Source organism: Limanda limanda, chromosome 23, assembly GCF_963576545.1.
Source record: "Limanda limanda chromosome 23, fLimLim1.1, whole genome shotgun sequence".
Lineage (NCBI taxonomy): Eukaryota > Metazoa > Chordata > Actinopteri > Pleuronectiformes > Pleuronectidae > Limanda > Limanda limanda.
Genome location: NC_083658.1, coordinates 6,760,906 through 6,774,682, shown reverse-complemented (window position 1 = coordinate 6,774,682; position 13,777 = coordinate 6,760,906). Strand labels below are relative to the sequence as shown.

At 43.2% G+C, this 13,777-nt stretch overlaps 1 protein-coding gene across 1 annotated transcript in view; it reads right to left on the bottom strand.

Annotated features, from left to right (window-relative positions):
• Positions 1-13,468, bottom strand: part of LOC132996605 (diacylglycerol kinase zeta-like) — a 74,532-nt gene extending 61,064 nt beyond the window's left edge. The window contains exons 1-2 of the mRNA XM_061066916.1: positions 13,364-13,468; positions 11,904-12,016 (exon numbers count right to left, since the gene is read on the bottom strand). Coding sequence (XP_060922899.1) covers positions 11,904-11,968 — 65 coding nt within the window. The 5' untranslated portion in view covers positions 11,969-12,016; positions 13,364-13,468. The remainder of the gene's footprint in view (positions 1-11,903; positions 12,017-13,363) is intronic.
• Between the last annotated feature and the right edge of the window lie 309 nt (positions 13,469-13,777).

Here is a 13,777-nt window from a genome sequence, read left to right as displayed (position 1 = left end):
CAATTAGGTCAAAGTGCTGTTTTAAGAACAGCAAACAAAGGAGCAGACTTTCCTCAAACCAGTGTTTGTCTACACTTCAAGTCACAATGAGGCCAGTAGAATAAATGGCACAGGAACGACAGCGCTGCCAACTTCCATTAAAAGCAAATAAGGTATCAAAGTTGATCAATTATAAAAGTTATACAGAGTCTTATTATAAAGATCTGAAAAGTTTGACACAGTAAAGTAACGACAGTGAATGCTTCCTATCCATAATCTGCTCTAGGACTTCAAACATGGCTACCCTAATCCAAAGGTCTCTTTACAAGACACACAAGGTGTGTGTGTTTGTCTGCGTGTGTATGTGTGTGTGTGTGTGTTGAGAGATTAGTGTCGAGTCCTGAGGGAGAGATAATCCCCCCAGCATTCCTCTCAACGTCTCCGCTGAGCGTCGGCGCTGTCAGCAGCCGGAGAATCAGTGCGAGCGCAGCAGTCGTCCAATCTCCCCGTGGCTGTCACTCACTCTTCTTCTCTGGTCTTTGTTTGTTCTCCAGCTCTTCACTTCCCCTTCCTCCTCCCTCGCTTCTTCCTCTTCTCCTCCTCGTCCCCTCTGCACTGCGATTAGCCGGTTGGCCTCCTCCCTCTTCTTCTTCTTCTTCTTCTTCAGTTTGTCGCCAAGTTTAATTACACTCCATTCCACGTGAGGCGAACACACACACACACACTCACACACACACACATGCACTCTGATCTTTTCCTGCTCTGCCCGCCCGGCAACAACCAGGAAGTGGATAATGACAACACAGAGGGCCTCATACATAGCTGCTCGGTCACATGCCTGACTGAAAATGTTTGACAGAATAACTGCTGCCTCTCCACCACCAGAGAAGCTGCTGTGACTTTGACTTGAGCATTTTCTCAAAGCACTTTTTCATGACTTGATAGATGAAAATGTGATTAGTGAGGCTGTCATTTTGTTAACCTTTGACCTTTGACCACTAAAAAAATAATATATTAATCTGCAACTCGGGAGGAGATTAATTTGTGCCAAATTTGTAAGGACTACCTCCAGAAGTTCTTAAACTAACATGTTCACGTCAGTGGGGTCAGTGTCTTTGACCTTTGACCACCAGTCCAGGTGAAATTCTCTAAGGCTGTTCCTGTTGTATTACTATCACAAGAACATAAGAGCACTGTGACCATGACCTTTGACCTTCAGCAACCGAAATGGAATCCGATTGTCCTCCAGACTATGTTAATGTTTGATATCTCTTGACATAAACGATCATCCCAGAAGAACAATGCGTCCCTCCACTGGCTGTTGCCGGCGCAGCAGCATAAGGCCCGGTCGCATTGTACAAGGGACGAAACCTGCTCCTTGACTGAAACTGAAACACACACACACACACACACACAGGGTCTCCCTTACTTCAGGGGACATTAAATTGACTTATATTGATCTTCTGGAGATTTTAACTCACCTTAACCAAAGTTACTACTTGCCTTCCCCTGAATCCTTAACCTTACCTAACCTTCAAACAAGTCTTCATCTTAAAATGTAATAATTTGAGTGCACAACATGAGTTATATACCACACACACACACTCACACATCAATCACAGGCATTTAGGCCACTATTCATTTGTGATACTGTAAATGATCACATGAGGGCGCTGTCTGACAGGCAGGAGCAGCTCCTCAGTCTCCATAACAAAGTTCCCTTGAGTAAATCAATGATAACAATACATTTTATTTATAGAGGGCTTCTCAAGAAACTAAAAAATGCTTAAAATAGAAGTAAAATATTGAATCATATAAAAATTCTTTGTAATGTAGTTTGCTTGAGTGTGGATATGTTTGTAATACGCCTGTTGATGCTGCAGCAGTTGATGATAGTGCTCTTCTTCATATACTGATGAGAATTTGAATGTTTCTCACTGAGTTCACACGCTTCAACTCTCTTTTGTTTCGTTTGTCCGAGATATAACGCAAAACAAGAGGACCGACATTTACAGGAAGCGTGAAGAGGATGTGTGTAAATCACAAACTATGATGTTTGTCTGAGGAACCGTGAACACGATGAAAGCTTCTTCTCATTCAGGGTTGAGGTTTGTGGATAGAGAAGCTTTTTTGATGAAATCAATTTGTGTGGGTTCGGATTCGTTGCCATGGTTACGATAAAATAAATTCTGTGGCTGAGGGTGGTGAAGCAGTCATACTCGGCGGTTCGATCCCAGCCTTCCCAAGGGGCACGGTACTGAACCCAAAAATTGCCTCTTCTCATAAGGAGCAGCTGCACAGAGATGCACTGCCGAAAACTGTGCTTTGAGTGGGCAACAAGGAAAGAAAGGTTCTATTTACCATGTTTAAAGTTCTGCTGAATCATTCATCCATCTGCTGGAATGTTGCACAACGATACCAAAACACTACAATGCCATAGAAACAGCAAACTTATCAAACACAACATTAACGGAGCCAGAATGCTGAACTTAACGCGGACATTTTTGCCCTGAACTTGACCTTTCAGATTGCGTCTAATCCCCGGAAGTGTTCACATTTAGTGAGGATAACAAGTGCAATGAAATAACATTATGTTTGTGGATCATTGTAGTTTCATACCAGCATGCTTACATCTGTATCATGCAAAATAAACACAATACATCTCTTAAAAAAAATTAAAAACTCAATTTAAAGTGTGACGGAACATAATTGAGACCTCTAGAAGAATTAGTAGATAATATACATGGCAGGAACCTTCATCCTGTTATTATTATTATTGTTCTGTCTTTAAATTCTGACAGATTCTACTTTATTTTTGCTACAACAGAGCTTAGTTTAAAAATAAATGCACACATTTATACTTTTGTAACGGGTGTGAAGATGTACATCCTTAATTCTTTCTCTGGCAGGATCACAGAACCCACAACTAAAAATAGACGTCTCTATTGGAATTATGATGTAAGTATTACTTAACTGTACCCTGTCCTGAGCGTAACATCATAAGATTTATTTTTATACAACATTCACATATCTATATACTGTGTGTGGGAGCAGGAGGAATTAGAAAACTGCTGTTACGGTGCAATGTGATTATCGCTCCCATCCTCTCCACAGACAGAACACATCCTAATACTTTTATGTGTATTTGCACGCACACACACACACCCACACACACACACCTGCTCCTTACCACTGCTCCCTCGCCTCCACCGCCCACTCACTATTTCCATGACAAATAAAATGCCACTCGACAGCTCGACACACAATTCAGAGAGAATCCTTTTAACTTACCAACACCCACAGCTGACCTATTCCCCCCCCCCCCGTTTATTCTCTGAGAGTGAAGCGCTGATTATAAATTATAACATTAATCCTAAACCTGACCCCAAAGCAAACAATGTCCCTAATGAGGTGCAGGAAGCGGCCCGGCACAGCGCTAAGCCCGTCTCTCTCCTCTGTGGTCCTGTAGGGACATTTACATCTGAGGACACTCTGCAAATGCACCACATGTACAGGCTGCTCATTTAATCATGTATACAAAATAATACTTGACTGTATATATTTTGTCCAAATGCGTCAAGTTGCAGAAATGAGAGTAGGAGTAACCATGTTGCAGTTGCACGAGTGGCTGTAGGCAGCAGTCGTGCCGGGAATTTCCGATGTGACGTTGCCTCTGAATGAATTTCAGGAATTTGGAATTCTGATTGGTTGTTACGCACCTTTCGAGAGATACAAGTGGAGTGCACACATTGCACACAGCTCAATTATATGCTCTTAACAAGCAGCATAGTATGTCTCATCGTGAAAATATTCAGCTGTAGGCTACAAAAAGCTCGTCACACACGAGACGTCAACTCAACCTACTGCGATCAGCAATGTGCTGGTGCTTTGTCATAAGTTAATTTACCGTATGACAAGCATGGACTCATTGTGCTTATGTACTTTAAGACCTGTCACTATATAACAGAGTAGTGTGGTTAACAGTTTGACACCTGCAATCCCTGTTCATGACACTGTGTGTGTGTGTGTTCGTGTGTGTGTGCGTGCGTGTGTGACGTAAATCGCTTTGTGCTACACAAATGCTGCCACTTTAATTGTTAATACTTGACTCTACTCAGGTGTCAGCATTTGCTTACATGTAACTTCTATCTAGAATAGCATATATAATGGTGTCTGTTGTGTAGGTATAACAGTTTATCAGTTATCAGCTATTAGGAATTGATATTAATATATCAATATTAGATAATAATTTCAATCAATATCAATAATCAATCATATTAATACTATTCAAGTCACCTCAGGAAGCAACCCTTCAAAAGAAGGGAAATAGATTGCTAATCAATCAATTCACAATCAAATTAAATTCCATAGAGAAAAAGGGTAGAAGAACAACAAAAAAGAAAAGTGAAACTAATTTCTGGATCCACACCAAATGTTTAATTCAAGTTTTTGGTTACAACAAAGAAATCCAGATTAACAAAACAAACACTCCCTTAACAGTCTCAAGCCTCTGATGTGACATGATGCAACAACAGCTCTGTCATCAGCGATGAATTCACTTTCTACGAACACACCACAGAGAAATGAAAGCGGTGTGACACGGCCGTGCATCATGAGTGACTCTGTCTGCTCTGCACTGTGGAGGCTTGGCAGCGATCGGTGACAGTGATCAACCCACTTACCGCACTGACCCTGTAAACTGACAGCCGACGCTAACTGGAAGTTTTCTGTCAGTCGGCTGCTGAATGAACCGGAGCAGGCAGCTGCTTGTGGTGTGTTTTAGATCTAATTCATTGTCCGACCCAAAAATCATGTGTAAACATCACTATATTGTATAATCACAGTGCTGTAACTTGTGAATGGAAACTTGTTGAGCTGGTTTAAATAAGTGGCCTGGTGAAAAAATCTACACTTCTACCTGAATGATTTGATTTTATTGAGCTCGACCTATCGTGGCTACATTATCAATAAAACCAAACCTATAACTATGTTAAAATACATAAGGAAAATAACCACATTAACCAAGTTTGATCATTAACACAACATTAATATAATTATCATTTAACGAGGATATTTAACCAATTGCTACAGTAAGACCGACTTAACTTTCAATTCTAATATGAGCTAATTGTGAAAGTGGACAAAGACGCTGTGTCATGTTTCACCAGATCACACCGCGACAGAACAGACAGCTCCTGCTGCTGAGATGTGATTCGCTCCTTGTTAACATCACTGAAGACACTCAGCCTGGCAGTGGCCGATGATGAGAGCTGTGAAAGCTGTGAACGCAGCCACAGATAATGAGTTTACTCTCTGTGCTCAGCATGTTATTTACAAAAAATGAAGGAACCGGAGGAAGCATGAGTAGTTTTTTCTGTTTTCTATTCAGCCTATTCCATTTTCAAAACATCTATATCACTGGACTTAACAGAAAAACCTGAGTAGCACATTAGTGCAGCACATGACGTCACTGCCACCGTCAATGTTTACTAGGTTTTCCGCTGTCTACTGTCGGCCGCTAACAATCAGGTCATTAGTGCACCATGTATAGCGGGGTCGTTTCCTGTGTTATATTTACACACACAGAAATATTTTCACGATTCAAAGCAAGACGAATCCACATTTTCCCACCTCTCCATTTCCACAACACTCATTATGCTTTTGCCAATGATTATTTGAATAGACCGGTTAACCTGAATATGAAAAAAATAGTTATATAAAAGCCTATGAACCTGTGTTATGTTTCCGAGTATTTAGAGATGAAACATTTTCCTGTCAGGAAGATTCATTCTCCAGGGGACGGACGACAACAATGGAACCGTGTGTGTGAGAGTTACGCGAGTCGTACCCACGCCACCACACAGAGTCCCAGCATGAGAGACACAGATCTGAACATCGCAACTGTGCAGAGTGCAAATGAGATTTCTGTGTTATGAATTCTCAAATAGCTCTTCGCTCAAAACAAGCTTGTTTCCCTGGTAATGCGCAGTGTCCTACATGTTTCATTGAGGGATGCTAAACATTAACCGAGAAAGAATGCACAGTGTATACACTAAAAGGGATTAAAGTGGTATTTGTGTTCTTGTTACTTCGTCCACGCCTTATCTCTCCCAGACAATATCCTTCTGTGTTCTCACATCAGCTTTATAATGTTATCCAGAGTTTTTACAAGAGTGCTGCCAGGAAAAACTCAGGAGAATGTCCAGAGCCTCTGAATCGGACATTTGAAAGAAGCTTAAAACAGAGGCACAACAAACGGGATCCTGCACGTCTTCCTTCAGCTGTTTCATATTGAATGGACTACGTTTTAGCATTTAATATCTCACTGGTTTTACGGAGAGACAGTGATTATTATCTCCATTGGAAGGTCTAGGTGAGGTTTGGGATTGTTGGTCTGAAGCTCCTGTCGGTTCTGTTGGCTGTCTGTCTTTGCCATCTGTGGTAGCTCCACCATCTGGTGTGCGAACGTGCTCTATTATGCAACTTTTTTGGCTTTAGGCAGGAAGGGCATTGTTCTTTCCCTCCCACTCCCTCAGTTGGTCAAGTCAATGCATCAATACGTGTCGATGGCGCTCGTCAGCGGGTCCGTCAGCGTGTCGCCGGAGGCTGAGGCCAAACCGCCGCAGACGGCAAAGCATCATATTGCACCGAGGATTAAAAGATGGAAGGCTTGTTAGCTGCTGCCTGAGGCTAGAAAATTCACGGTCGAAACAAAAAGAAATATTTATTTTCCCGTAGGGTGCTGCCAGGGTTTAAATTATGGAAGACGATGAGCTCATTTGTGTGAAAGGGTTCATTCTATGACGCTCAGGAATGTTGTCATCCTCTGTCAGCCAAGTTAGCCTCTGACCGGATCCTGCACCAGATAGGTGATAACAGGAGTCACCATTCCTGGGTTTCTTTCTTTGCTATTTCCAGGATGTGTGTAGATCCTGTACATCCATGTAGCCACAAAGACCCCAGTCATCATTCTGTCTAATGAATGTCTTTCAGCATCTACCAAGCCAAGGTCTGTGCTTGTCCCCAAGAGGAGATCGGCCTTGACCACTGCCCTCCTACTATTCTGACCTGGCTTTTTGTCGCCATCTTAACCGGACCCTGCCTCCTCCCTGGTCCAGAAGCCATCCATCAGAACCCTTCTGGTTTGCTGATCTCCAGACCATGGGCCATTCCTCCCCAACTATCATTACCATAATTTATTCAACAGGTCAATGACAGTACCGACAGGTTTACGATTCAGTGAGGAAGCACTTAAAAACTCTTTCATTTCAAGTTATCTTGTCATAAGTGATTGAAAGATAAATTCAAGTTTAAATGTATTGGACAAGAATTGGCTCCAAACTATACTACGATGTCATAAATGCTACTGGTTTCCAGCTGTCTGAGCCATGAAGTGGAATCATTGTCCAGAATTAAGAGTTAATCTTCTGAGATCAAGAAAAATCCTGATTCTGACTACAGAGTACAGAATACTCTGGGTACAGATGAATATTCTGGCTTGAATGTATATAACACAAGTAAGTAAGACGGAAACCTGTGTCAGCAACAAACTGTGACTGTGGTTTCAAAGCCGACTACACATCCACTGCTGCCTGCTTGTCAACAGTGCTCAAGGACATGGCACATCTTTGTTCTGGGTTATTTTTAATAACTGTAATCAGTTGACCGCAAACTCGACACAAACCCTTTTAAATCCTGTTTGTAATTGTCTGTTTTATTTCCAGTACACATCCTGCAGACAGAAGCCATATCTAATCATACAGCGCAAACACAATTTCATTCCAATTAGCCACATAACTGCCAGGAAGACAGACACGGTTCTTATTAGCATCTGTCATCTGCGGCAACATAGTATGAATGAAGTCTTTTTTAAATTCAGTTAATTTAATTTCTTTCCAGCCATCTGGAGGCAGCAGGTCTGGGTTCCATCTCCAGCCTGTGTTGTCAGTAACAACCGACATGTCCTTACAAAAACCAGATACAGTGGAGACCTTTGATTATTTCCTTCAAACAGTCTCTGTATCGCTGTCATGTAAAACCGATGAGTCATATCTAGGTGTTCTTTAGCTGTAATATGAGGTGTCTGCGGTTAACTTTCATAAGTAATAGATTTTAACTGTATCACAGCGAAGCTCAAACTTGTCCGACAATTAAAATCTTCCTGTAGCCAATGGTTTCAACTATAGACTCAAAATAAAGATGGACAACGTGTCTCCACTTCCTCCCACTATCTAGAAAGAAGCAATAGCAATTCAGGGGATAAAACTGCATTAACAGAAATACACAAATACACACAGTCGACAAATCGTAGTAGGTTGGTCTCGTCTGTCAATAATGACCTTTTACCTGTTTACTCAATAAAGTCAAACTAACCAGAGAAACTACCACTTGAACGTACGTCAGTGTGGTTAAAAGTGACAGAAACCTTCTTTGTCGGTTGAGAAGCTTTGGTTTCACTTTTGCTAAAGCTGTCATGTCCACCGCATTTATTTAAAGTCCATGGTCTCAACAGGTGCTGAAATGTGAAAAAAACATTAGTTTTAACTGCTATTTTGAAATGATTGACAGCTTTGATAGACAGGACACGTGATTCACTCAGCACACAAATAAAATGAAAAGATAATTACAACTTCCCTGCCTGCTTCTCTGATTTCCCCTGCTTCACATGCAAAAAGAGCATATTACAAATGTCATGGTTCCCTTAAAGATAAAGGGGCTTCCAGTTTCCCTGTAGTAGAGTGTGGGACAGATTTAAGGAAGTGGAGATCCCTGCTGATGTTTTTTCAGAGCTTTGCAACTTGGAGATGGAGAGGTCACCTAGTCAGAGACAAGGCAGCAGACACGGATACAGCTGATCCTTATGCAAAGGGGGAATCGACAGCTGTGACATCTGGCCTCGCCCCCACCACCCACACACACACAATCCTATCTGGATTACTGATTATACTAAATTATATTGAGATTATGCCTCTTGCTGGCAGTGACATAAGAAGCCGCCTGATGAACCGTGTCCCGCCTGTCGCTGCACTGTCTGATCTCCACGCAGCGATGGCAAACTCTGGAAATCAGACACCGGCCGTGGAAAGACCGAAACCTGCCTGGCATGTGTTTATATGTCACGACCCAGTTCAATATCAGACAGGCTATCTATCGTCTGCCTGTCAATTCACACGCCTCTATTTAAACCATGAGTGTTCTGGTTAAATCTCTCTCTCTCCTCCCAAACCACACAGACACAACCCTCCTCCTGAAAAGGTGAGTGACAGGAGGAGGAGGAGGAGGAGGAAACATGGCCTCTCCTGACACCTTTATGCTTTAATAATCCAAAAACATATTATTAATATATGAACATGTTTCATTTCAAACATCAAACTGCTCTGCACACACATGCATTAAATCCTAAAGCTACATCCAGGTGCTTATATTGCAAGGTGGGATTAGCGGGATATCTTTGGCTCACTTCTTACCGGGGTACATCACCATGGTAGAGCTGTCCACACGCTGTGCGACTTCAGAAATGCTGTTGTTAAATTCCCAGTCACACTGTATGAGTAAATCTTCTGCGATGTGAAGCCAAAACTACTAATTCATGTGTTCATACGCCTTGATCATACATGTGTCATCCAAAAAAGAGGCGTCTGCATACATACACTTGTGGCTTGGAAGAAGTGGGGATTTTGTGCTTAGCCATTTTGCAATCTACTTCAATGTAATTGGAATTCAGTCTGACTCTAAAATGAGTTTAACACTTGCCTTAACATTTTCTTGGGGCCTGAAGGTGTTGGACACTCCCAGAGGAAAGAGTGGTCTCTAAAGATGGAGGTCATCTCTTATGCCCAGAGATCTAGGGCCTCACTACAGCTTCCTCAGCCGACACCACTGCCGAGCACAGGGATGCAGAAGTGCACTCGGGCGTGGCCAGAGGGGGAACATTCAAACAGTTCACAGGAACAATGGTTTGGTGTTGAGTTCCCCTCTAAATAATTCAGTCTGTGTATTCCAACTCATCTGTGTCTATTTGTCTGTGTTGGTTTGTTTGTCCATGACATGAAACGTTCAGGTAGGGAGGGTCAAAGTGCGAGGACAGAGGCTCCAGATGTCTTTTATGTTACGTTTATGAGGAGGGACAACAATTAGGTTAGAGATTCACACACGCCAACCGTCTCCTAGGCAACGGACAGGCCAATATTTCATTCATAGAGAAAGCAACAGCAACGGTGTCCTGGAAAAACCCAGCGGAAACACTTTAGATGTTGACAACCTGACTTCATATCACAAAGGACTTCGCCTTGAGGTCATTCCTACTTGGGTTTCTCACCCAGTTTGGAAATGGGTGCGACATTAAGATGAAAAACAATCGTGAATCTTTTCAAAGGGGCTACAAGTGGAAGATGACACGTGACACATGTCAGCGACCTGGTAACACTTCACAATGAGGTTGAATATGGTGACACAACCCAGCCAATTACTGACGTGACTGCTGCTTGTTTGAGAACAATGAAAACCTGAGGGATGCTTTATAATTACCTTGACGGTAATTATAAAGCATCTCGACAAAATTTCTGGATAATCAGATCTCCAGTGGACACTTGTTTGGTTGCCGAGGGATTTGCAGCACCCCCTTACGATATAGCACAAGTCTGGTTCCTTCCTGAGTGAACAATGCATTGTCTGATAATGAGGATGTTCCATCATGGAGACAGAGAATAGCTGAAGAATATGCATGGGGAAAAAAACCTAGAATATTTTAAGCCACTGTGTTTCAACAAAAGACGGAACAAACCCCATCATCTAGTCTTATGCACCAGAGGAGGAGAATAATCAACTTAAACAATCTCTGTCTCTGTTAGTGTTTGTTGAGGAAAGGGCTTGATCTTGTGGGAAGACAAAATAGGTACAAAACTACTATTTCAACAAGAATAAAATGAAAAGATCAGGATAAGATAAATCACACTATCGGTAAAATTCTGTGTCTCACTCATGCTCACTCTCTGAGGGCGCACACATTCCCACTGCATATTCAGATTGTATATAAATAGAAGTTTCTGTGTAGGATGTGCTGATGCATGTTTCAGCCAAATGCATTTATTCTGCACCAGGTCCGAGGACTCATCCAACGGACTGAGAAAGATGAAGGGGACCAAGCGGCTGCTTTCATAACTTCAGATATGTAGATCACATTAGGTGGCTGCATATGATGGGGGGCGATCACTAACATTCACATATACGTAGAATATAAAATGAAAGAAAAGGGTTTGGATGCTAAAGTTATAAAGCCAGAGTTAGGATGCTAGAGTTACAGACACATGGCTGTGTTAGAGGCTTCGACTGAGGCGCTGCTCATGGCGCTGTGTGGTTGGTTCCGTTGCTTTGCTCTGTATGCGTTAGATGTTTTCCAATCAAATTAATTTTTTTACAAACACACAAGTGCAGGCTCTGGCTAATTCAATCAGCTTACTGACAATGCAGGTCCTGCCCGAGATCAAACATGAGCCTTGAAAGAGGAGCCAGAGGCAGCTGGTGAACCTGGTCTGGATGGATTGGTTAGGACGGCTTGAAAGGCAGCTATGTTGTGTGTTCTGAGGGGGGAGACTGTGATTGGTCGTTGTCGTTATGCAATCACGCCAGCAACAGCACCAGGCATGTGTACTACCAAGCATTAAAGTAATGCATACATGTGAGTTCTCAGTTAGCATGTCAACCCTAGGATCCTAACTAGGATACTAGACTTAGGATGCTAGGATGCTCTATAAATAGAGATTTGCTTGCACATGCATCACAGACACACACACAGAAGGATACCGCCACGTTACTCACAGTCGTAGTAAGCATGAGAGAGTATCGTTCAGGTAAAACAGGTTATCAGGAAGTGGGACGCATTCTATGTTTTCTGTTTACCGTTTCTTTTCTCGAGCGTTTCCTACCTGTAGGACACTTGCTTCCTGAGGTTCAGCTGGATGAACTCCGCCTCCATCCGGGACATGGTCATGTGGCCCTCGTCCTCCTTCGCGGCCCTCACCTCCGTCTCTCTAGGCAGCTACAGAATACAAACATGGATTAATTACTAGTGTGCAGTTTTTCAAGGCAAGTTGATACAGGTCATATGAACACATCCTCCAGGGACGCAGGGTAAACTTCTAGTACTAACGGTGCTGTTTTACTAGTTCAGCCAGGGATTAAATCAGCAGTGGATCCAGGATTTTCAGTAAATTAGGGCCCACAATTTTCTCCGAAGGGCCAAACATTTAAGGCGAACATTTAAGTCGTTCCTTGTTAAGTGTTTGCCTGATATCTTTCAAAAAAGCAACACACCAGCAACAGGCAGAGGCAGGAAGTAACGTCTGCTGCAGAGGTCACGTGATTTTCTTGAAAGCACACCGGTGGAGGCTGTTATCACCACATCTTTGTTGGTGCCGTCTACATGTGGGTTTTTGTGTTGTTTTTTTTGAGTCTGTCGCATGTCAGAAGCATCATCAACCCGCTCAAAGGGGATTCTCCCGACTGCAGCTCCCACCCGGCAAACACACATGCACCTCCTCCAGAGGACGTGCAGAGATCAGTGCATGTCAAATTTGACCTGACAAACAATTTGCTGGAATAGATTTTAACCCAATCAGCCTCACCTTTGATTTATTTACTTTGCCGTCCATGCACACAACCCAGAATACTTCCACTGGAGTCGGCTCTGCTTGCCAGGGATGGAATATCACTGACTTACTTAAGTGAAAGGTCAAGAGGTCAGGCGATCGGTTGAGCTGACAGTGATCACCCCGGATGAAGGTTCAAAATAATAAGTGACACCCCACCCCATTTGATATGACTCTTTGTACTCAACCTGACCCAGGAATAGTGGGCTGATCAGTTAAGCATAAAGAGATGCAGGCAGCAAACAACTTATATTACACCCCCCTTCTTTATCTATTTTATTTTATTTTATTTATTTTTATTACCTTATTATTTTATTATTGCTATTGTTTATTATTTATTTATTTATCTATTTCTGTATGTCATGTTATCTAAAACCGATCTGGTATATTATACTGTTGTTAAAATGTTTGAAGATCTCTGGGATGGGTGGGATGGTCATGGGGTTATACAAAATGGAAATGAAACTGTCTTTGATTGTATTGTCTACTGCAAATGTGAAATCAATAAAAATGTTTGTAAAAAAATAAAATAACAATAATAATAAGTGACAGGACAGGGGCCAGTCAGGGCTCGTCCCCCCACTGCCCACGCTCCTAGACTCGCCCCTGAGTTCAACCACACTTCTGTAGGGGCTACACAAACAGAGGGAACACACAACTCTGGAGATGATGACAACACAGTACAAACACACAACTCTCAGGTAAAACACACAGGGACACACAACAAAAAACACCACCTGGTAGTAGTTGGGCTCCCGCGGGATCCTGAGGCTCCCGTCCCCCGCGAACACGTCCTCCTCCTCGGACACGTCCTCCAGCCCGGGCCGCTGCAGCACCGGAGCCGCGGCGTCTCCCATCATCCCCCCGGTTGTCCCCCTCTCTCCCCCTCGGTTGTCCCCCTCCCTCCCCCCGGTCCCCTCGTGTCTCCTCACGACAGACAGGTGTCACAACGTGCTCTCACTAGTCCGCCTCGGCCGCTTCCTGTTGTTGTGTCCCCGTGTGTTTGTGGACAAGTCCCGGCTCTCGGTGTGTGTGTGTCTGGACGAGCTGCGGACCACCGAGGGGTGCACCGGCCCAGCCCGGACACCGGAGCAGCGGACCCGGGGCGGAGGAGCAGCGGGGAACACGGAAGAAGATCCACGCAGTCATGA